The 22,621-nt window shown below is 50.8% G+C and overlaps 1 protein-coding gene across 1 annotated transcript; it reads left to right on the top strand.

Annotated features, from left to right (window-relative positions):
- Positions 1–5,019: 5,019 nt before the first annotated feature.
- MTCH1 (mitochondrial carrier 1) lies at positions 5,020–21,996 on the top strand. Its single transcript, XM_037519617.1, is given in 13 exon segments — positions 5,020–5,179; positions 5,182–5,339; positions 9,442–9,526; positions 12,373–12,479; positions 12,854–12,931; positions 13,309–13,366; positions 13,685–13,736; positions 15,240–15,299; positions 17,436–17,580; positions 19,580–19,627; positions 19,807–19,874; positions 20,128–20,203; positions 21,156–21,996. Coding segments are annotated over 13 exon segments (1,167 nt in total). The 3' UTR covers positions 21,228–21,996.
- Positions 21,997–22,621: the final 625 nt, after the last annotated feature.

Below are 22,621 nucleotides of genomic sequence, written 5' to 3'. Positions count from 1 at the left end.
TTCAGCCCACCCAGGCCTCTCTCTCTCTCTCTCTCTCTCCCCCCCTTTCTCTCTCTCTCTCTCTCTCTCTCTCTCTCTCTGTCACACACACACACACACACACACACACACAGAGGGAACAGTCATGACCCTTTAAGGAGGGACTGTCAGCACATAAAGAAATGGGTAAGGGGCCTCCCTGGTGGCGCAAGGCATTAAGTCCCAGCACTATGAAGCTATCCACAGCTTCTGTAGCACGAGTTCGATCCCTAGTCAGGGAGCTAGCCACATGGCACAGCAGACCTCTCCTGTCTCACCAGCTGCTCCCCTCAGCAGTGTGTTTCAGTCAGTCTGCTGTTCTGTTCCCCACTCTATCTCTGAATCCTCTCATCCCCCGCACCTCTGGCCTGTACCCCAGCTCTTACATGCATAAATAATTAAATCAATATTTTTTTTTTATTTTAAAAAGAAATGGGCAAGGAAGACTGAGGTGGGACTGGCACTGGCTGCTCCTCTAGCTGACATGTGAGTGGTGTCTACAGTGGGTGTTAGCAGTAGGTGGGGCCTGCTAGGGTGTGTGTCACCTCTGCTGAAACCTCACTCTCTTCACAGATTTTGTATCCAGAAGGTCTCAGTACCAACAGTACTCTTGGTGCGATGGCCCTGCCCAGCAGCATTCACAGAAGGGCATCACTCTGGGCACATGTCCAATTTCTGTCTTTGACCTCCATTTAAAAAGGCGGGGGCCTCCCTGGTGGCGCAAGGGGTTAAGACATAAACTATGAAGTTATCCGCAGCCTCTGCAGCACAAGGTTGATCCCCTGCCAGGGAGCTACCCACATGGCGCAGCAGACCTCTCCTGACTTACCCGCTGCTCCCCTCAGCAGTGTATTTCAGTCAGTCTGTCTGTTCCATTCCCCACTCTGTCTCTGGTGAATCCTCTCACCCCCCACACCTCTGACCTGTACCCCATCTCTTGTATGCATAAATAAAAAAAAAAGAGGGCCTCCCCTGGGGTGCGGTGGTTGAGCGCTTGGTTGTGAGGCTGCCCACAGCCTCTGCAGCACCAGTTCAATCCTTGGCCACGGGCGAGATCCCACAAATAAATAAATAAATAAATAAATAAATAAGTGCTATCCTTTAAAAAAAATTAAAAAAAAAAGAAACTAAAAAAACCCCACCATGAATAAATAAATTAAAAATATGGGGTGTCAGACTCAGGCAGATCTGAATCTGAATCCTGGCCTGCCTTTTAACTAGCTGTGTGACCCTCAACAAGTTATTTAACTTCTCTGGGTCTCTGTTTCCTCACCTGTGGCACAAGGGTAAACATCATAGTCCCAACATTACATTGTATTAATGGAGTTAATATTTGCACAGAAGCGTAATAATGCCTGATGGGAGCTGGGCACCTATGCAGGTACTCCTCACTTCACTGAGCAGAGGCATCCTGGAAAGTGGAAAAGCTGGCTAAATTTAGCACTTATTACTGCTCAATAGAACCCTATGTGTTTGGGGAGAGGGTAGAAGTGAGAGTAATGGTATTGATGCCAGGGCTTAACGTTGGCTCCTTTTGTAGCTTGACCTCTGGTTGGGGTAACTGTTGTAATATGGGATCCCAGGGTTCCAGGACAGAAGGCAGGGCAGTTCTCCACACCCCTATTCCTACATCCAGATAAGCCCACCCATATTCTTTACTGGGGTGAGGGTGGTGGAAATTCTCCCCATACCTGTTGTGCCCTGCTTTCGCTGGGCATGAGGTCAAAATCTCATGCTGATCTTGAAACTCAAGTCCTCCCTCCCCTCCCCAGTGTGATGTTAACTTAGTTGCAATGGTGTGTACTTACTACTTTGTATTTTCTTTTATTGTAGCATTAGTTAGCCACAGAACTCCAGGGACTGGTGGTCTAGCTATTTGGCAATTCTCAAGGTCAATAAAAGTCTAATTTCTGACTCATTTGTTGTAGTTTGTTCCATCCTAACCTGGGAAAGTGTCTTCCTATAGTTTTCATTCTGTAAGTGGTGCTACTATAAATAATGGTGCAATTGTTAAAAGTATTTTTGCTTATTCATTTGTTTTATAATAAGTATTTAGTTGGTCCCTCCCATGTGCCAGGCATTATGTCAGCCATGAATAAGACAGTCCCTAGTCTCAAGGAACGCACACTTTACCAAAGACTGGCAAGAAAACACGCAGCCAGGCCTCCCTGGTGGCTCAAGGGATTAAGACACAACCTATGAAGCTATCCACAGCCACTGCAGCACGAGTTTGATCCCCGGCCAGGGAGCTACCCACATGGTGCAGCAGACGTCTCCTGACTCGCCCGCTGCTCCCCTCAGCAGTGTATTTCAGTCAATCTGCCTGTTCTGCTCCCCACTCTGTTTCTGAATCCTCTCATCCCCCGCACCTCTGGCCTGTACCCCAGCTCTTACATGCATAAATAAATAAATCTTTAAAAAGAAAAAAAAAAAAGAGAAAGAAAGCATGTAGCCATGGTGGAGGCAGGAAACAGGACCAAAAAGAAGCACCAATCCAGCCCAGAGCCAAGTGCTCAGGAGTTCTCAGTGCATACACATGACCAAGTTGCTCAGTACAATGAATGCTGAGAAAGATTTTCTTTGATTCAATCATTTCAGTGACTGTACTTTTCATTTCTAGAGGAATATATCTATTCTTTTAATCAATGTCCTGTTTCTTTTTCTAGAACTTTCTCTTCTCTACTTTGCCCTTCATTTGAAAACCATTTTTGCCCTTAATTTTTTTTCAGATTGCTCTATTACATCAAGATCGTCTGAATTTTGATCCTTTTATTTGCAAAATCACATTAATGGTGGAATGTGTTTTTAAGTGGTTATAATTATTTTATGGTTAAGATTTTTTTCTTTCTTTTTGGTATGCCTGTGAACTCTGGCTTGTGGAATATAGCTATAATGCAGTTTTACTACTGCTTGGTCCCCTAGGGGTCTAACTGCTTTAACTCACCTATTTTTACTCAAATTTCTTTGCTTAGGGAAACTGTTCAATCACTTAAAAACAATTTACTGAACATTTACTATATATCTTCATATTTGGTGCTGTGGAAGATACAAAATAATGCAAGACAATATAGTGTAGCTAGATGCCTTACATGCAAATGCAGTCTGAATGGACCAGACACAACCAAAAACCTAGATAACAGTGTAAGGCAAAGCAAGTCAAGTTCAGAATAAGCCCAGAGAAGGTTTCTGTGAGAAAGTTTCAGTAGGAAGGTGAGATTAACTAATCTCCACACTCCCTCAATACCTCCCATACCCCCCAAACTGATAACCTGACTTCTGGGTGGAGAGGTAGCATGGCGCTCTTAAGTTCAATCAGGCTGTGGATGGACTCGACTTTAAGGTTACTATTGAAAAAACTAAATCAGAAGCAAATTATTTAAAGCAAGTAGAAGGAATTTATTTAAAGAGTTCCCTGGGCGTGTATGTAGGTTTGATGAAAGTTGCGTTTGAAGGAGAAACCAGGTGATTTGAAAGGGCTGGGTGGCTTTGCAGTGATTCAAATCTGAACAGACCTAGGTTAGGGAGGCCAACAGGGGGCAAGAGGAAGGCTGGCCAGATTTGAATATGTGAAGCATAGAAAGTATTCCTTGGCAGGAGTGGCAAGGAGGGAGGTGGATTTTTAGGTGCCTAGGCAGGAAGGGAGTCGGGCTGTTCTATACAACTTGCTGTATAGAAGGCTGTTCTACAGAACTTTCTCACAATGAACAGGGGATGTAGATAAGTAGTGTCAGGTATCCGTGGTTCCACGTGGGGGGATTCAACCAACTACAGATGAAGACAACAAAGAGTAAGGCCTAATTGTGTTTGTACTGACACAAACATGTGCACAGTTTTAAATGTCATTCCCTCGCAATACAGAGTAGGAACTATTTACAGAGCATTTACACTGTATTAAGTATTATAAGTAATCTAGAGATGTTGTACAGAGGATGGGTGTAGGTTATGTGCAAATGCGATGCCATTTTATATAAGGGACTTGAGCATCTGCAGATTTTTAGTATCCGTGGGGATCTTGGAACCAAGCCCCTGCAGATACTGAGAGACGATATAGGGGCAGAGAGTTGGAGACTGGATCCCCCATTGCATCCTTTCAGACTCTAGGACACTCAATTCCTCTGCATTTAAACAGTAACTTATATTGAGCACCTCCACCACTAGCTAGGCAGTTTCCCGGCGTTGTTGCAAGAGATGGGCACGTGTGAAAAAAAGCACAGGTAATAAATACTTCCCTGCCGGCTTGTTGTGCGGATTATACACGAGTTAGCATGCGCAAAGCACTTTTAAAAAGTGTCTGGCACATAGTGTGATTGAAAGGCCAGTTACTATTTATTTTTATTAAAAAATTATCGGAGCTTAGCACGGTGCCTGCGTGTGCTCACATCCAATGACTGATTAAAACCCTCACAATCTAGTTGAAGAAGATTCTCAAATACTTTAGGGCAAAATATATTTTCTGACCAAGGACTCTAAGGGAGGTTTACCAAGGTTCAGGCTGTAGGGGAGGGTGACCCCCAATCCTCCAGGGGCAACAGGATTGGGCTTGGTGGGAAGGCAAAGGGCTAAGACTGTGAGACGGGAGACCGAGGAGGGGCCAGGCCTGCAGCATGAGGGCTCGCAGGCTGTGTTAACCGTGGTCGCGGCTGCAAAGGGGTGGGCGCAGAACTGCGGAGAAAACTCCCGAAGCCGGGGAGGGGGCTCGGACGGGCCTCAGACCGTCCCGGGGGCGTCAGGCTTCAGCAGCCGCCGAGCCCCGCCCCCCGCTCTTTGGGGTCCCTGGGGAAGCGCCCCGGCCTGCGTCAGCCTCCACATCCCCAGAGGCCCCGACCCCGGGCCTTCGCGACCACCGACCCCACGGAGTCCCGGGGCCGCAGGCACCTCCGGCCGCGCCCAGGGCCGGCGCCCCTGTGGACGCGAGCGGAGCGGCCGGGCCCCGCCTCCTGACGGCGCGGGGCGGGGCGAGCTCCCGTCACGTGACGGGGAGTGACCTCGCCGCCCGCCGCCATGGGGGCTCTGGACCCGGAAGTGGCGCCCTGGGCTCGCGGCGGTGCCGCGGGGATGGCGGGAGCTGGAGCTGGAGCGGGAGCTCGCGGCGGAGCGGCGGCGGGAGTGGAGGCCCGGGCTCGCGACCCGCCGCCCGCGCACCGCGCGCACCCGCGCCACCCCGGCCTGCAGCGCAGCCCTCAGCCCGCAGGATGGACGGCGCGCCGGGGGGCCTGGGCTCCGGGGACAACGCCCCGACCACCGAGGCCCTCTTCGTGGCGCTGGGCGCGGGCGTGACCGCTCTCAGCCACCCGCTGCTCTACGTGAAGCTGCTCATCCAGGTGGGGATCCAAGGTCGCCGCAAGGAGGTGGGGGCTGATGTGAAGGTGACAGGCCGAGATCTGGAGGAGGATGGGGGCGGGGAGTGGAGAGTGCAGGGGTCGGTGGCCGCGGCCTCGGGGATGGGGGCGGGACGACGGGTCTCGTGGGCCAAGGGGACGGGAGAGGAGGGAAGCGCAAGGAGCCTGGGGATGCAGGTGGCACGGGTTTAGGGGTTCGGAGGGGGCGGAGGAGTCGGAGCGACCGAATTGGAAGAGGATGGAAGGAACAGGGATTTGGGGGGTGCAGGCGAGGGCCGATGGGGTGGAGCGATGGGTTTGGAGGATGAAGGAATGGAAGCGATTGCGTTGGAATAGGGGAAGGGGCGGTATGCTGGGGTGAGGGGAGCAGCAACAGAGCGGGGGGAGGGGCGAGAAGTTTCGGCGAATAGCTGGGGAGGAGGATTGGGGCCTAGGCAAGGTATTTGGAAGGCCAGGAGCAGACATCTGGGGTAGAGAGGAGTACGGGCTCTGCATTCGATAGAGGTGGATTTAAAGCGCCAGGGGGGTGGGGGTGGGGCGGGGTGAGACAAAGGACTGGGGCCAGGGCCAAAAATTTAGGCGAGAAGAAAGGGCATCAACCCACCGGGAGGGAGGGGATGGCGGCAGCGCATCTAATGGTGATGGAATTTGTGGGGAGAGGCCGAAAGCAAAGGATTATGGCAAGAGAGAGTTTTCGGTTTAATGGAGAGGGGGGTCTAGATTTGATGGCGACATGTTTGGTGGGAGGAGGGGACGGGGTGACGCGTTTGGGGGGAGGAGGATAGGGCGACGCAGTGGGGGAAGGGGAGTGGTGGAGATTGGTGTGGAGAAGGGAGCGAGGAGGCTTTTAGGGGGGAAAGGGATGACGCATTTGCAGGAGAAAACGGGGGTTGGGGTCTGGGGGGTATGGTAATCGCAGTTAGCGTATGGGGCTGTTGGGCTGAAAGGGCTATGGGAATGCTGAACGTTGGAAGCAGGCAGAAGAGGCATTTGGGATCTCAAGTGGCAAGATAGGTACAAACCTAGACCGCGGCAGGGATGTCTGTGGAATCGAGGAATGCCGGGGCATTTGACATATTTGGTAGGCTGCTCGGGAGAGGGAGAGATTGAGCTGGAAGGGGGCGGGGCTGAAGGAGTAGCCGAATTAGGTGGGCGTGATTGAGATGGGCACAGTTTAGATGAGGATGGTTCAGGCCTGGTCTGACTTCTGAAAATTCAGCCTAGAATTTTCCAGTTAAGAAGAGAGGGGAATAGAGGGTAAAAGTCGAGATGGAGACACAACAGAGATTTAACACTTGTTATGAGTTGAGCTGGAGCTGTGTCCGATTTACTGGCTTAATGCCACATAAAGTTGGCATGAGAGGAACTTGAGACTGGGAGTAACTTGAGACTGGGAGTAACTGAAATCTGGGATCTGAGAAATGAGGCCAGTAGATTCTGGGGTCTGATCAGGAATATGACAGAGAATGAGAAAATTCAGTCAGGGACATCATCAGGATGCCTGACTAGATAGAACAAGTTGTGACTGAGATTTGAAAATGGCTAAGGGAGGAAGTCAAGAGTGGCATTTGGTTTTGATTTGGAAGTGGCTTTACTTGTAGGACTAGAATTGTATTTATAACAATAGAGATTACAGGCTTGGGAGATAAATCGGGCTTTGGAACTGGTAGGACCTGAGATGAGGAGTAAGCATACTGGGAGCTGAGATTTTCAGCGATGGAGTGAGATTGGGTGAAGGCTGGGACTTCAGAGTAGTGGCAATTAGGAAGGTCTCTGTAGTGGAGGATGTTGGAGAACAAGGAATGGGGGCTCCATGTGAAGTAAGGGGAAAGTGGCTTCATTATTTCAATCATGATAGATTTGATTTATGAGTTTGAGAAGAAAATTGAAATCAGTGATTTGGAAAGGGAATTGGGCATGAGAGAGAGTTGGGGATGAGGGAGGCTCATGGGTGAGGACCTGAATGGTGGGTAGGTAAGCATGGGTGAACATGGTGGGGTAGTAGGCAGCCTCTCTTATCTGAACCTAGTTGATGCTGTGTATATACATGTAACCTGTATTAGGGTAAGATCATAATGGGACTCAGGGTAATATTTGCATGCAAAGCAGATCCCAGGGATCTGGGAGGGGTTGTGTGGCAAGATTGGAGTGCCAGATTTGGCAGTTGTCTAGATTAAGTGGGTAATAATGCAGTGACTCAGAGCTGGGCTCATGGGGGTTATGTTTCAGGAGTTGAAGTTTTGAAGGTGATGTACTAGCTCTGCCATTATCTAATAATAATTATTATCTAATAAAGAGCTGCAGCTTTATCTTTAGAATTGGGTTGACAGATTGGGGGATGAATTTGGATATGACACAAATAATGAAAACTTGAGGGTCAGGAAGAGAGGGATGAGGTACAGTCAGTGTGCCTATTGTGAACCCCAGTGGAAGTTAAGAAAATAGACTCAACAGATTTGGGAGCTACAGAGATAGGAGTTATACGGACATGACAGAATTGAGGGTGAAATTGAAGTAGATGGGACTTCCAAATTTGTCACCAAACCAGGCAAGTCAGCAAGAAGAGCCACTCTCCTGCCTGCCTGTGACCATGCAGGCATTTCTTTTCATAAATCTTTTCCTTTTGCAAAGCAGTAGCAGCAGCTGTCTGCCTACTAATGACTATGCAGGTGTATCTTTTTTCCTTCTCCTTTTCGTAATAAACCTGTCCTTTTAAAATGTTTAAAAAAAAAAAAGACAGCAAAAAGAGCATCTCAGACTTGGAGTTGAGAATGTACTGGAAATACCAACTGTATGAGAACAAAATCAAAACAAAATGTAACTCAAAACCTTTGAGCTTCTAACCCAGAAGGGGAAAGGTCTAGAAAGGGAAGTCTTAACTGCTTGGGTCAGCTGGCCCATTGTTTTCCTCTAACTCCCCTTGGTTAGAATTTTTTTAAAAATGTGCTCCATCCTGGAGGGGGCTTTATTTACAATCAATAATCTGTCTTGTAGCTCAGAATCACGTTTATAAGGGAGGAACCTGAACTTTTAAATATAAAACCAATGGATAAAAGAAAAGGATTCAAGCAAAGGATAAAAGAAATTAGGACAGGAAATGTTAGAAGCATACCCAGTCTAGGTTATAAGGCAGAGCTTTCCAACTCTGCCTTTTCTTCCTGCTTCCACAGCCAAGAAGTCTGTGCTGTGGTCCATGGCGTGACTTTGAGGGAGAGGGCTGCTGCCTGGCCCTCTGCCAAGGAAGGGGCGGGCCTTCTCCCTCCCCACCTCCCTGCTCACACTCCTGGACACCTTGCCTCCTGCCTGGTGATTGCTAGCAAAACAGTTGGCGTCAGCCCTCAGGAGAGACCCCACCTCCTCACAGTGGGTATAGTGGCTTAGTCCTTCACACACCTACAAGTTTAACAAATACCATAATTATACCCAGCAGCTTACAGCAAGATTTATGATAGCCCTCAGAAAGGAGGGGCTTATTCTCCCTCAGGAGTGTAGGGTGATTGATATTACAACACATTTGAGGGGATGTTTGAGGAACAACGGGCATTTGGGATAGCAGTATCCCCCGCCTGAGAGTGAGAGTGCCAGATTTGTTGGTGCCTACGAAGAGGGCACTTGAATGTGGGATGAACTGTGGAAGGGGTTACTTGGAGCTGAGTGGTCTGAGGTTTGGGTCTGAGATTTGGGTGTGAATGTTTTGGTGTTACCATATTGGGGATTGAGACTGGATTGAAATTTTTAACCTGGAAGAATTAAATGAGATTTATTCTGAGATGAGAGTGGGATGTGAAGTACATAAAAATGGGGAGTTCTGTCCTGGAAACACCTGGAATTTGAAGATAAGAATGCGGAGGGCTGGGGATGAGGTAAGAATATTGGGGGACTGTCGTAGGGGTGGTATCTGGGACCAGACACTGACGTTCGATGGGAGATTTCACAAGACTGGTGGTTAAAAACACCAGTGACATTTCTGAGATGTTTTGACCAAAGCCAGCATTAGAATTGTGGGAGAAGAGGTAGAGGCCTGGGAAGATGAGACTCAGTGCAGTAGAATCTGACCTTCCTTTTGTATTTGTTGATTCTGAAGGTGGGTCATGAGCCGATGCCCCCCACCATTGGGACCAATGTGCTGGGGAGGAAGGTCCTGTATCTGCCGAGCTTCTTCACCTACGGTGAGTGTGCTTCCCAGGCAGGAAAGCCCACACTGGCGGCAAAGTAGTATCAAATGGGCAGCAGGTCGAACCGGCTCTGGGAAACACACCGGGCAGCGTGGCACCCAGTCAGTCGGAGCTGGCTTAGATGAAGGGGTTGAAGAGTGTGGCTGGGGGAGGCAGGGTGTGGAGTCAGAGCAGGTGAATAAGCCATGGCCCAGTTTCTCTGCCCGCAACTGCTAGCTGCAGTACCCAGGCAGCAGGACGGACCAAACCAGGTACCTGAGAGGGAGGCCAGCCTAGGACCTTGGTTATTGTCATCCCTGCTGCCCGGGTTGCACCTGGAAGCAAGGCGGGGTGGTTTTCCTTTTGCCATCTAAGCAGTCTGGCCCTATTACCCACTTTTTGGCTTTCCTGCTACTCTAGCAGGTGGCCTGTCGGGCCCTCCTGGCTTCTTTTCCAGGTGGTGCCTACACACTCTGGCACACTGGGTATGGAACAGGGTGTGGTGAGTGGCGGCTTCATCTCTGATCTTCCCAGACCAGCTGCTCCAGCCTCAGATGCCTAATCACATAGTCGCTCCCAACAGATTGTGTAGTAGTGTCACTTCTTGGAGCCTGGGCCCTTCATGCAAGCCCCTTGCACCCCTCTCTGTGTCTCCCGGGAGGTCTCTCCACCACAGTGAAGCTTGCCTGATGCCAGTGAGGCCACCTTGCTGTCTCAACTGCTGGCCCCCGGCCCCCAGGTGACAGCTGACCCTGACCTTTTCAGATCCGTACCTCTGCCCCTCGCGCAGTCCCCACCCTCACCCAGCACGGTGATGGGACCTTCTTTATTCGTGGCCTGCTCTCCATGTTCACAGCCAGGCTCCTCCCTTACACTCCTCCACCTCTGCTTTCTTACCTCTCTAGTGAGTCCAGAGTGTTCTCTGAAAATCTTTCTGCTGAATAACTTGCTGCTTTTCCTCACCTGTTTTTCATTTCACACACTGTGGACAGAATCTGCTGTCCTGTTTCTCTCTAAGTTTCCCCAGCCTGTCGTTATGGAGTACAGTCCAGGGCCAGGCAGAACTGTTTAGCAGGGAGGTGTGTTCATATTTGTTTTCACTTAAAAATTGTCAGTGTAGGGAAGGGGGAAATCACAGAATTTGGCACTTGTGCAGTGAGGTCAGTGGGCAAAGTTAACACTAGATTTGTGGGTAGCCTGGGGGGCAGCTGCTTGCTCCTCCGTGGTTTCTCCAAATAGGCTACCAATGCTGCAGCCATCTCAGGGACTCAGGGTCAGGGACTGTGTCACCTCACACAGTCATTCCTGAAAGCACCTAAGGAGGGGTCTTGACCCTTTTCTTACCACTTCTTGCAGTGATCAGGGCTTCCCCCCACCCCTTATATAAATGTTTCAGTCCAGATTCCTGGTGGGCATTTCCAGACTCGATACCTGCTCCCTAGTAGAGGAGGCTCAGCTCTCTGGCTCTCTAGATACCGTCTGGACGGCATCTGCTACTCCCATGTCAGGGCAGAAAGTGCCGCAGCTGTTGTACATTCTTTGGTGTAATGGAAAGAACTTCCTGGAGAGTTTTCCAGGGATGGCAGGGATACCATGGAGTGACGGAGCCCCTGGGCAGCCATGGGGCACTGTGGCTCACAGAGCCTTTGTTTACCTTCCTTGGCTCTCACTCGTTCATGATTCTCTGAGATGGGGAGGAATAGGGGTCCTTACTCCTTTTTACTGATGGGCATATCAGGTAAAATGTCTCACCCCAGATCACTCAGGCTTTATCCAGACGGGCTCTCTCTTCTGCTGACTTCAGCTCCCCTCCCCCAACCGTCCTTCTGCTTGCTCACACTGAAGCAGGGCCCCTAGCCAGGTCAATGGCACCCTCTCCCCTCCTACTGCTCTCTTTGCAGCCCCACCCACCTCAGGAAGCCAGATGTGCAGGTAACAGGTGCCCCCAGGTCCGTAAGAGCCCATGCTGGCCGTGACATGGAAGTGCTGGCTGGCAGACATGTTGCAGAGGAGAGAAAGGCATGTTTGCTCATTGCTGCCACTGTGCAACACTAGAGAGCACGCTCTGTGGGTCTGAAAGGGGGAGCACATTCAGAGAACATTCTGCTAGCTTCCAGGTATGCAGGTTTATAAAAACACATGGCCTTCTCAAACATGGATAAAAAAACTGACAGTAAATAAAACAGCGGAATGTAAAGAACAGTATCCTTTTAGGAACCGTACTGGAAAAGCACTGACTCACACAGGCAGGGCGTCGCGCTCCTGGCTGCTTAGGTGTATCCTACAGGCTAGTTTTTTGGTGCTTCTGTTTTAGTCCCTTCCTTCTTTACTCACATACCCCGCCCTGCTTCCCACCCCTCCCCCCCATGATAAATAAAGGCTACTAGGTGCTAGGGTGTCATGGGTGCTACACAGAAACAGGGTGGAGACTGCCTCATGTTTGGCCTGCCCAGGGGATGCTGCAGCCTTCTAGGGTTCCCTTTCCTTTTTCCCCCTTAACATCGCAAACTTCATTGCCCGTGGATGCTTTTGTCCTGTTGTTTTTTGCCCCCTCTCTCCCCAGAAATGTTTTCCATAAGCCACAGAATTGCTTTCTTTGTTGCAGCACTTAAGTTGCTGAATTGCCAGGTAGTTTTCAAAGCTGAAATAAGAAATGTCTAAAATTGCTGGTCAAAAAACTGTTGTGAAGGTGTTTTCTAAAAACTGTTAGGAGAAGGCCTTTGGCCTGGGGTCCTGGGTGGGTGTTCCCTTCCGTAACTGAAGTCGGTGTGTTCTGAGGGACAGGCTGTGTCTGGCCTGGGTGACCCAGGAGTGGGTGCATCTAGACCCCGCGTCATGCTGCCACCTCTGCTTTCTCATAGCCAAGTACATCGTGCAAGTGGATGGGAAGATAGGGCTCTTCCGAGGCCTGAGCCCCCGACTCATGTCCAACGCCCTCTCCACTGTGACCCGGGGCAGCATGAAGAAGGTGAGCCTGAAGTGAAGAGCTCGGGTTCCCAGACCTCCCTGTCACCCCCAGGAGCCCTTCTGTGGTTCGTCCCATCTCTCCATTCCAGACTGGCAGGGTCTCTCCACCCCAGCGCCATAGCCAGCCTCCAAATCTCAATGGTCTCATCCTGAGATCCCTTGCTTGGGTGGGTGCTTGCCCCACAGTCCCACTTTCCCACAGCTGTGACCCTGTTAAGGCTCTTCTCCCCTGCCCCAGCCCTGGGGGTTGCCTGAAGCTGGTCTGGCTAATGCACACTGCAGATAAATTTGTAGGGGCCCATTCCTGCCACCTCTGTCCCTTTAGAGTTCCATTGAGGAGACATCGCTGTACCTGGTTTTGTCTTTGTTCCTCAGGTTTTCCCTCCGGATGAGATTGAGCAGGTTTCCAACAAGGATGATATGAAGACTTCTCTGAAGAAAGTGGTGAAGGAGGTGGGTGTCTGGAAGTGGAGGGGGAGAGGCCCTCAGAGGGTAGCTGATTATGCCTCACCCTGAGCTGGGCGGGTTATTGCAGAGTCCCTGAATTGGGTCCTTGTGTGGGCATGATGGGGGTACATGGAAGCATGGGTAGAGGAGGCAATCCTGAAAAACCTTTCAGCTGCCGTGGGGCCTGACCTGGAGGGACCCGGCAGCGGCCCAGGTGGAGGGAATGAGGATGGGAGAGGTTACGAGTGGGCCATTCTACATAGATTGACCCCAAGTGGGGGCTCTGGGACCCTGGTTTTAACCCCACAAGAGATCGTAGCTCCCCATAAGTGCCAGCTCCAGGGACGGGCCAGACAGAGTCCCCTTCCTCTGCTCTCTTCCAGACCTCCTACGAGATGATGATGCAGTGCGTGTCCCGCATGCTGGCCCACCCCCTGCATGGTGAGCGCCCACTGGAGAGTGCATCTCAGCCATGGGGTGACCCCTCGTGGACTGCAGATGGGCAGTGGTGGACTTACTGAGAAGTGGTAATGGGGTGGGGATATTCCTTTGGAACCCTACTGGAGAGGTTGGATAGGAGTCCTGTCCAGAGGGAGCTGGAGTTTTTCCCAGACAAAAAAAAAAATGGGAGGCCATGGTCATGGGTTGTGACAGGGAACCCCAGGGTCTCTCTCCCCTCTTCTGCATGGGACACCCCCTGGCTGGGGTATCATAGACTTGGCCCCACATGTCACCTATGTGTGTTTTCTTTTTCCTCAGTCATCTCAATGCGCTGCATGGTCCAGTTTGTGGGACGGGAGGCCAAGTACAGGTGGGTAGTTCTTCTCTGGACTGGCAGGAGTGGGCCTGTCACCATGCTCTGTCTGTCAGGACAGACCGTGCTGGGGTCAGTCATTGTCCCTTATCTGCCTTAGTTCTAATGAGCTCACTTCAGCGGAATGTGGTAGTGGCTTCCCTAGTCTGTGTCCAAGGGAGTTTTCTCTTCTCCAGAGCTGCCCTGGTGAGCCCAGGTGTCCTGCAGAGGGGTGAGTGGGGTGAGAGTCTGCTTGGATTAGGAATTTAGGTCTCATGGGTGATTCTCCTGTTTAGGACTGAGCGAGGTGTCCTGTCCTGGACCCCCTAGGTTACAAACTAACAGTTTCTCCAGCTTTAGCTTGTTTCATCTTCTGCTAAGAGACTGTCTACTCCATGGGCTTGGGACTTTCAGTTGTTACCAAGTACTCCCCAGCAGCTGCTATGCCAGCCCTGAGCAGGGGACTATGAAAGGGGTTGACACATTCATGCCCTCCCTCACCAGAGGGCCAGTACAGGACAGGAGTTGGGTCCTGGAGGCCGGTGGCAGGACAACATTCCTCTGTTACCCATCCTCTCCAATATTCTTGTTTCCCGGGTACAGTTTTCTTCTTTCCTACATGGCCACTGCCCCAGGAAGCTCAGTGCCCATGGTTCACTAGTGGGAAATCAGCCCGTTCCCCAGACTGAAATGTGAGGTTGCTAAGTAGAACCAATTGGGGGCAATCTGGCTCAGAACCTCTGGGAATGAGGCTGTGCTGATTAGGGTATGGGGCTGGCAGGGCTGGGGCGCCACAGGACCAGTACGAGCCAGGGTTTGGGCTCCCACTCTCATCTCCTAAGCTGCCCCTGCCAGCCAGGCTTTGCAGGGCCTCCTTACAGGATAGGCCTCTGGCAGTGCTCACCACAGCTCTACAGGTTGCTTTTAAGCCTTCTCTGCACATCACACCTAAGACTCCACAGCCTGTCCTCTGGTCTTGAATAAGCTGTGGTGGCCTCATGCTTCCTGCTGAGGACAACAGCCAGATGCCTGATCACGGGCTGCTCCTGGGTGGTCTAATTCCAGGCTGCCTGCTGCAGAGTCCCTCTCTGCCCTCGGGGAGGTCATTCACCACCCTTCCTGCTCTCACTCAGTGGGACATGAAGGTTTCTCTGCCAAGGGGTTGTTGGGCCAGAGATAAACCCTTGGACCAGGCAGGAGAAGGGCCTGTCACCCCTGCCATATCCAGGCTCCAAAAGCTTCATTCCTCCATTCCAGATGCCACAGAAAATGACAGTGGTGGCTTCTACCCCCGGGAGGGTTTGGGTTTCCCCATCTCCATAAACTGGGTGAACACCCCCTTACCCACAAACAGGAGGAGCTTTCTAATCTTCTCCATTTGGGATCTGCCTGGCAACAGAAAGTGACTTCTCCATCCCGGCCAGAACTGGAAAGCTCTAGGCAGAGGTGGCAGGCTCTACGCCTTACCAGGGGGTGGACTTCTTGAAGGTGACCTCTTGTCCTACCTTGCCTTCTTCACAGTGGCGTGCTGAGCTCCATCGGGAAGATATTCAAAGAAGAAGGGCTGCTGGGATTTTTTGTGTACGTGAGTTTATATACCCCACCCCTGGCCGCTGGGCATAACTCTACTAACAGGTGCATTCTCCACCTCTCAGGCCGCAGCTGCTGGCCTACTAACCGCAGGGCTCGGCCCAGCCTGAGTAGCAGCCCCTCAGCTGTGTAGCATGTGCGAGCTGCCCATCCTCTGGATCAAAGCCACCCGGCTCTTTGCAGATCACGGCTCACAGAAATGGTACTGCTTTTCCAGCACGCTGGGTAGATGGACTGAATGCCGGCCCACCCTCCCCTGCAAGTCTCTGTCTATCTGCTCTAGGACTGGGGGTGGGTGTGGGGCAGGTCTTCATGAGCCAAGGTGCTCCACTACCCTTGCTTTCACTATTGAAAATGGCTGAGTCTGATTTGCACTGAGCGTTGAGCACTGAATTCACAGGCTGACTCCAGCTGATAGATTCTGTTTGACATGGCATTTCTGACAAATCAGTTCTTCACATTTAACATTTAGGATATTTCACACAACAATTCATATTGCTGACTCCTCTTGAGTCAGAAAACTGGCACTCCCGGCCTGTGTTTCTGCAAAGAAACTGTCAGGCAGGACACAGTCTCTGCTCTCCTTGATGTCTCACATCCACCTCATTGCACCACTAAAGAAAACTCCTAGCAGAAAAACCTGTCCAGCAAAAGAAACCTCAGATGGTACCCAGAAACTGGGCTTGACAAATGTGTTGTTTGTTTTGACTTTTTACGATCTAAGCAATGACATTATGCGAATGCTATACCAGCAGACAGGGGTTCAGTATGAACTCACATTGTGGTTTTATAGTCATCCAGGTATTCTTACTTATAATCCTTCATTTAACCAAGCAACAACTACATTTAGGCATATGTGTTCGCGTGTATATATTTGGTTCTCACCAGGAGGTAGTTTTGCCCCCCGGGAACATTGGCAATGTCTGGGGACATCTTTTGGTTGTCACAACTGGCATCTAATGAATAGCGATCGGGGATAATTCATGACAGGAATTATTAGCTCCTAAATGTCAATAGTGCCAAGATTGACAAATCGTGATTTATATGCCATACACATGCACATACATATATGTGTGTCTGTATGCATAGGTATATACACGCTTCCACAAATACATATGAGTAAATATTTGCCCATGTGACTGGTATATCAAGTCTTAAAACTCTACACATCACCATCCCTGGCATTTTCACACTCACTGTCTGGTTCTGTGCTGTGTGTGCATAGGATTCCCGCACAGCAGCTGCTTGCCCAGTAGGTTCTTTTTTTTCTTGGTGCATTTTTGGAACAGGCAGTGTACGTGCTCGTTAGGAGATGCAGGAAGCACCAAGGCAGGAGGGGTGTGAAAAGTCAGTGAGCACAGATGGAGGCAACAGGATGGACTTTTGCGTTCATGGAAGTTGGTTCTGCTAACATCCCTTATAACACGGACGTGCTTCATGTCTTCTTTTGAACATATGAAATGTTTTGCAATATTTTTTTAAATTCAAAAATCATAATTCTGCTTCCCCTCTCAAGACATAGCCAACTTCTCCCAAGTTACTCTGTATCCAGACAGGCAAATAAACACTCACTCATCTCCATCTGGCTTTTGGTCTCAGCACTGTCTTCGAGAACCTTCCCTATCAGTGTGTAGGGCTGTTGATCCCAAAGGCCAACACTTTAAAAGTCAGCCCTCCTTGCAGAAGTTTGCATGGAATGTCATCATGGGAACATTCCCGGAGTGAATAGAGCAAAGACATTTTTCACTGAGCAAAGTATTTTGTGAATGTTAGAGAGATCAGGAGAAAAGGACCCACATATAGTAATCAGCATTTGAAAATCTCATATGTAGCAACATTCACATCTTGATACCTGGCTTCTTGGTTTGAAAATCACTTGTGAGATCATAAACTCATTCTGCAGTGTGAGATGTGGCATATGATGCCCCTGTGGAAAAAGCAGCACGGCCCACGCAGTGTCCATAGCTTGCTGGCCGGCGTGTTCCCTGCTGCCTTCCTCTTATGGTAGTGCCTCCAGATATGCTGACGTTTTGAGCTTGGAACATCCCTGCTTGCTTCCTGGGTGTGGAACCCCAGGAAATGATCCCCTGCCTCCCCTGCTCATCTTTGCTCGCCTTGTTTTTTTAGCGGCTTAATCCCTCACCTCCTGGGAGATGTGGTTTTCTTGTGGGGCTGTAACCTGCTGGCCCACTTCATCAATGCCTACCTGGTGGATGACAGCGTGAGTGACACCCCAGGGGGGCTGGGGAACGACCAGAATCCAGGTTCCCAGGTTGGTTGGAACAAGGACTTGTCCATCTTTCCATGTACTGCTGATGCCCAGGGCTGGGGCAGACTCGAGGACTTTGGGATTCTAAGTGTCAGGTCCTGAGGGTTTTAGAGGGTCTCTGAGGAGTGGTCAGAGAAGAGGAGGCTCTGGTTGACCCTGGGTCAGCTTTGCCTTCAGAAGGGTGGCCTCAAGAGATGAAGATTCCAGACTGGAATGCTCCCCATGGGCAGCTTTAGGTTTAAAACTTATCCAAGGCTGGTTGAGGCAGTGGCCCAATTAGAGATTCTGAAGTCTCCCTATTAGCTGGGCATAGACCAGCTATTAATAACCCTTTCACTTTTTGCTAATGCTTTTTACTTCAAAACTTTGGTGAACATTGATATTGGATCCAGATGGTACCCCAGTCAAGAAGGGAGCAGTGCAGGTATAATGTCCCACTTGACAGAGAAATTGAGCCTCAGAGATTGGGGGGGCTCTCTGGAGTTATTCTACTGGGGAGCAACATGGCTGGGACTAAGTCTTTTCCTGTGCCGGCCTGAGGCTGGTTCCTTACCTGGCGCTTTTGTCATATCTGCCAGGAAGTGCTCCATTGCGACACCTCCACAGTTTTGCTAACTGTGGCTTACACAGTTGGTATATATAGGCCTCTCAGGTATGGAAAAGTCTTGTTTCTTCTAAAAGGTGCTTGTTAAAGAAAGATATCTGGGAACCTAATGGGTTCACTTGGTTCTTCCTGAACCAAAATAAAAGTTGGGGAACAGTGATGGGCTGGGGTGTCCTAACCTGACGTTCTAACAGTGGTAACTGTCCATTCCAAGAGGATAGGTGAGGGGCTGGGGACCTGGCTGCCAGCATCACCTTGTTGGGGGTTGGGGGGCATGTCCTAGTCTACATGTGTCTGTGTCTGGTGACTCTGGGGGGTGGCTGACTGTGGGGGTGGGGCATGTCTGTGTGGCAGGGGTGTTCTGCCCCAGATGAGGGCCTCTGCTCCCTGGGAGGCTGTGTAGCCATTTGACTTGGGGAGGTGAGTCTTAGAAACTCTTCAGTATACACAGATCCAAGTGGATTTGCAGAGACCAGTTCCCAGTTGCAGTTACAGTAGTGCCTGCCTGTGGCTCTGCCTCTCTCAGCCTCGGAGGGTGCACTACAGCCATCACATACACAGCAAGGCTGGGTAGGGGTGTCCCACAGCTCAATGGTTTCTTCCAGTCTAGGTGAGCAGGTGTTTGACCAGGGGGCTGCTGGTTGCCCCAGCAGCAGGCAGCCTTCACTGATAGTATTTCTCAAGTACTTTTCTGGGTGTGACTTGAAGGTTAGGCTGAGGCTGCCACTTAGGCAGGGGTCTGAGAAAACCTCCACCTGGGGTTCCAGAGGCTCCATCTGGTAGGATAGCCATGCCATGGAAAGCTGAGGACAGGTGGTCACCCTTGCTAGTTGGGGGCTGGTTCCTGGGCAAAGAAGAATTCAGGAGTTGGGGCCTGAAGGGGCTGAGAGCTTGGTGAGGTAGGGGTGGCAGAAGGCTAGGTTTCCCCTTGCCTTTTGCCTCAGGACAAGACTCTTGGTCATTCAGGTAGGTGTCTGTCTTTTCATTCAGTGAGCACTTAGTGCTGACTGTGGCCCAAACCTTGGACATAGAGCCAGGCAGACATAGGGCAGGCCCTTGAAGCTTACAGCCCAGTGGGGTACGCAGTCCCTGCGGCCAGTGACCCCACTTAACAGCCCTCCTTATCTTCCTGCCATCCCCAGCTGGGTCATTTCCCACCATCCCTCAGTCTGGTTTATACCATTTCTGCCTTTCAGATTTTTTCTTGACTCCCACTATCAGGCCCCAGAGGCCGGGAAGGCAGTGTGTACAGTGGTGTGAGGGGCTAAACTAGAGTGAATGTAAAGGGTGAGGAAAAGGGGGTGCAGGCCAGGAAGCACAGGACAAAGGCTTCTGATTCTGAAGTCTTCGTCCTGCAGTACGTGTGCCAAACCTTTCTGTCTTCCTTTCTGTCTCCAGTTTAGCCAGGCCCTGGCCATCCGGAGCTACACCAAATTTGTGATGGGGGTAAGTTGAGCCCCTTACTATCCATGGGCCTGGTGGGGCTTAAGAGGCCCAATCTGGTGGTGGCTGGAGGCAGACCTTGTTATGGGGTGTTGATGCTATTTGTCCTGCTCCCTGAGCCCAGGCGGGGGGATGGCTCATTGTGCATGGAATCCCTGACACAAGGTCTCCTTGGGTTTCAGATTGCAGTGAGCATGCTGACCTACCCCTTCCTGCTGGTCGGTGATCTCATGGCTGTGAACAACTGTGGGTAGGTGTACACCTCCTGGTACCCTGCCAAGGGTCATGGGGGGGAGCAGTTGAGCCCATCTAGTACTCTGTCTTATCCTCCCCAGTCTGTGTGTAGGCTTGGCCCACCAGGCATCCCGGTTTCATCTGGGATGTATATGTGGTTCAAGATGTGGGTGTTGGTAGCCCCAAGCCATTCCTTCTGAAGGAATCCTTCCCCTTGGTTACCCATCCCCCACTGATCTGAGTCTAATATGCTCTCCCTTCCTGGGCAGGCTGCAGGCTGGGCTTCCTCCTTACTCCCCAGTGTTCAAATCTTGGATCCACTGCTGGAAGTACCTGAGTGTGCAGGTAAGCATGCTCTTCAGGGAGGAGGTTTTGTCTTTGTCACATTGATCGGATGGGATGGTTTTGTGGAGTCACCATTGCATGGAAAGATAAGGCTCTGTCATGGAATCTAATGTGAGTAGGGAGGATAAAGAAAAGAAAATGGAGACTCTAGGTCTCCAAATTTTACTTTATTGTAGAAATGATTTGAGCTAGTGAAATCTGGATTTACTTAAAAATTCCACCTCAGACATCTTTCTTCTTGGAATGTTAAAGTCCCCTAGGACAAATATGAGGATGTTCTGGCTCAAGAACACTTTATCCCTTGAGTAACATGAGCTGAAAACACAAGGCCTCAGATCAGTATTGCAGGCTGAGACCCCCTTCTGCCCCAGGTGCCCATAAAGGCCTGAGGGTAGAGTTGGGCCTCTCTGATGCCAGTCGAGGGTTCTGTGCCAAAACACCCTTCTACTGGCTGGAGCTCTTGGACCCACATGTCAGGGAACCATGTGTCTGGCCCAGGGCGGATCCTTGCTTTTTCCAGACCTTGGTTTGCCGGTGAAATAGGGCAGTGGCTGGCCTCCGGGCTGAGAAGAGGACAATGAGAGGGAAGAAGGGAGGCCAGAAACTGACAAGGTTCTTCCCAGTGACTCCGGGCCGTTCTCTGTGTATCACAGCCTGTGGGTGTTGAAGGAGTCTCAGACCACTTGGCATCTAAAGCCAGAAGGGTGATGAGTCTCTTCTTGGGGGGGCTTCATCCTGTCACCAGTAGACTCTGTGGCATGAAGTGGGTCACTCCCTTGGACTTCAAGCCCTGGGCAGGTACTGACCTGGTCCTGTAAGAATGCCAGCCTAGAACCCCCTGCAGCCCTGGGGCCTCTGAGCTCCTAGACCCTTCCTTGCCTAAGGCTGGCCTTCTGGGCAGACAAGAACCTGGCCTCCTCTTTCACTGACCCAGCTGTTGCTTCCGATTCAGGGCCAGCTCTTCCGTGGCTCCAGCCTGCTTTTCCGCCGGGTGTCATCAGGATCACGCTTTGCCCTGGAGTAACCTGAACCATCTAAAAAAAACATGCCGTCTCAGCCCGGCCACTGTGGGTGAGGCCTGATCATCCTGGGGCACCTGCAAGACGACTCCAACCCAGCAACATCTAGCTGTGCTCCAGCCCAGTGGGCTTCAGTTTCCATACTTGCCATGTGTTTGTCCAGATGCGGGGGTCGAGTGGGGATGGGACTGTGCCCAGTGGATCGGGTCACCTGTTAGATCTGAGACGGTGGGGTGGGGCTGAGGAATTGGGGCAGAATCCTCCTTCCCACGTCTGCCTAGTCTGCCTTGCGCAGGGTGCCAGAGAATGGTCTGGGAAAGCCCAGGTTGGATATGAAAAGACTCTTGGGTCAGATCCCACCCCCACTCCCATCTTAAGAGTCCGTCCCGGCTCTCATCCTGCACCTCAGCTGGGAGCATGGCTCTCCTGCTTTGTACATAGGGCATGACCCTCTGCACAAGGCCACCATCATGTCCAGGCTTGTGCTAGGAGCCTGTTGCTAAGTTCTGCCTTCGTTTTTCTCAACACTACTTTTCTGATGTGAAGGCAGCACCTTCTTCTGATTGGGATATCACATGACTGCTGAGAATGTGTCCCCCTCATCAAGTGCTCATCGGTTTCATGGTGGCGCCTCATGTGCAGGATCCGGTTACACGTACAGCTGTGAACGCCCAGAATAGGCAGATCAGTATCTCTAGACTTATCCAGTTTAAAAGTTCCCGATATGATCCGATCCTTTCTCCCTCAAATAAATGTACTGGTGGTAATTTGGAATTTTGTGAGGAGTCTCCTCTATTTTATTTATTCATTTATTTTTATTTATTTTTATAAAGTTAACTTTTTTTTTTTAAAGATTTATTTATTTATTTATACAAGCACTGGGTACAGTCAGAAGTGCGGGAGGGTGAGAGAATTCACCAGAGCCAGAGCGGGGAGCAGAGCAGGCAGAAGGACCAAACCACACTGCTGAGGGGAGCAGCAGGCGGCAGGAGAGATCTGTGCGCTATGTGGGACCCTCCTTTGGCAGCTGGGGAGCAGCCCGGGGAACGAACCAGCGCTGCAGAGGCCGTGGCCAGCCCCGCAACCCAGCACTCAACTACTGTGCCACCGGAGAGGCCCAAGCCTCTATTTTAAATATCCTCAGAGGCTTATTCGGGCCTTCGTGTTGGTGTGAAAAGGGATCTGGAAAGCAGTGTGGCTGGGCAGCCCTGCCTTGAGACAGGCAGTGCAAGGCTCGGTGGGGAGATGGACAATTTTCTCAATCAGAGGCGGATAAGCGGCCAGGTCAAAGAGCAACCTTAGTGAAGATACAGTCCCTTTAAAGCACTTGCAGCTTCAGAGAATATTCCATCACACCCATCATCCCAGCACCTTTTACTGGTGACATTGTCAGGTTTTA

The sequence above is a fragment of the Talpa occidentalis genome, unplaced genomic scaffold, assembly GCF_014898055.3.
Source record: "Talpa occidentalis isolate TD23 unplaced genomic scaffold, MPIMG_talOcc4v2.1 talOcc4.2, whole genome shotgun sequence".
NCBI lineage: Eukaryota > Metazoa > Chordata > Mammalia > Eulipotyphla > Talpidae > Talpa > Talpa occidentalis.
Note: the sequence above shows the minus strand (reverse complement) of the source record. Positions and strands in the feature narration are given on the sequence as shown.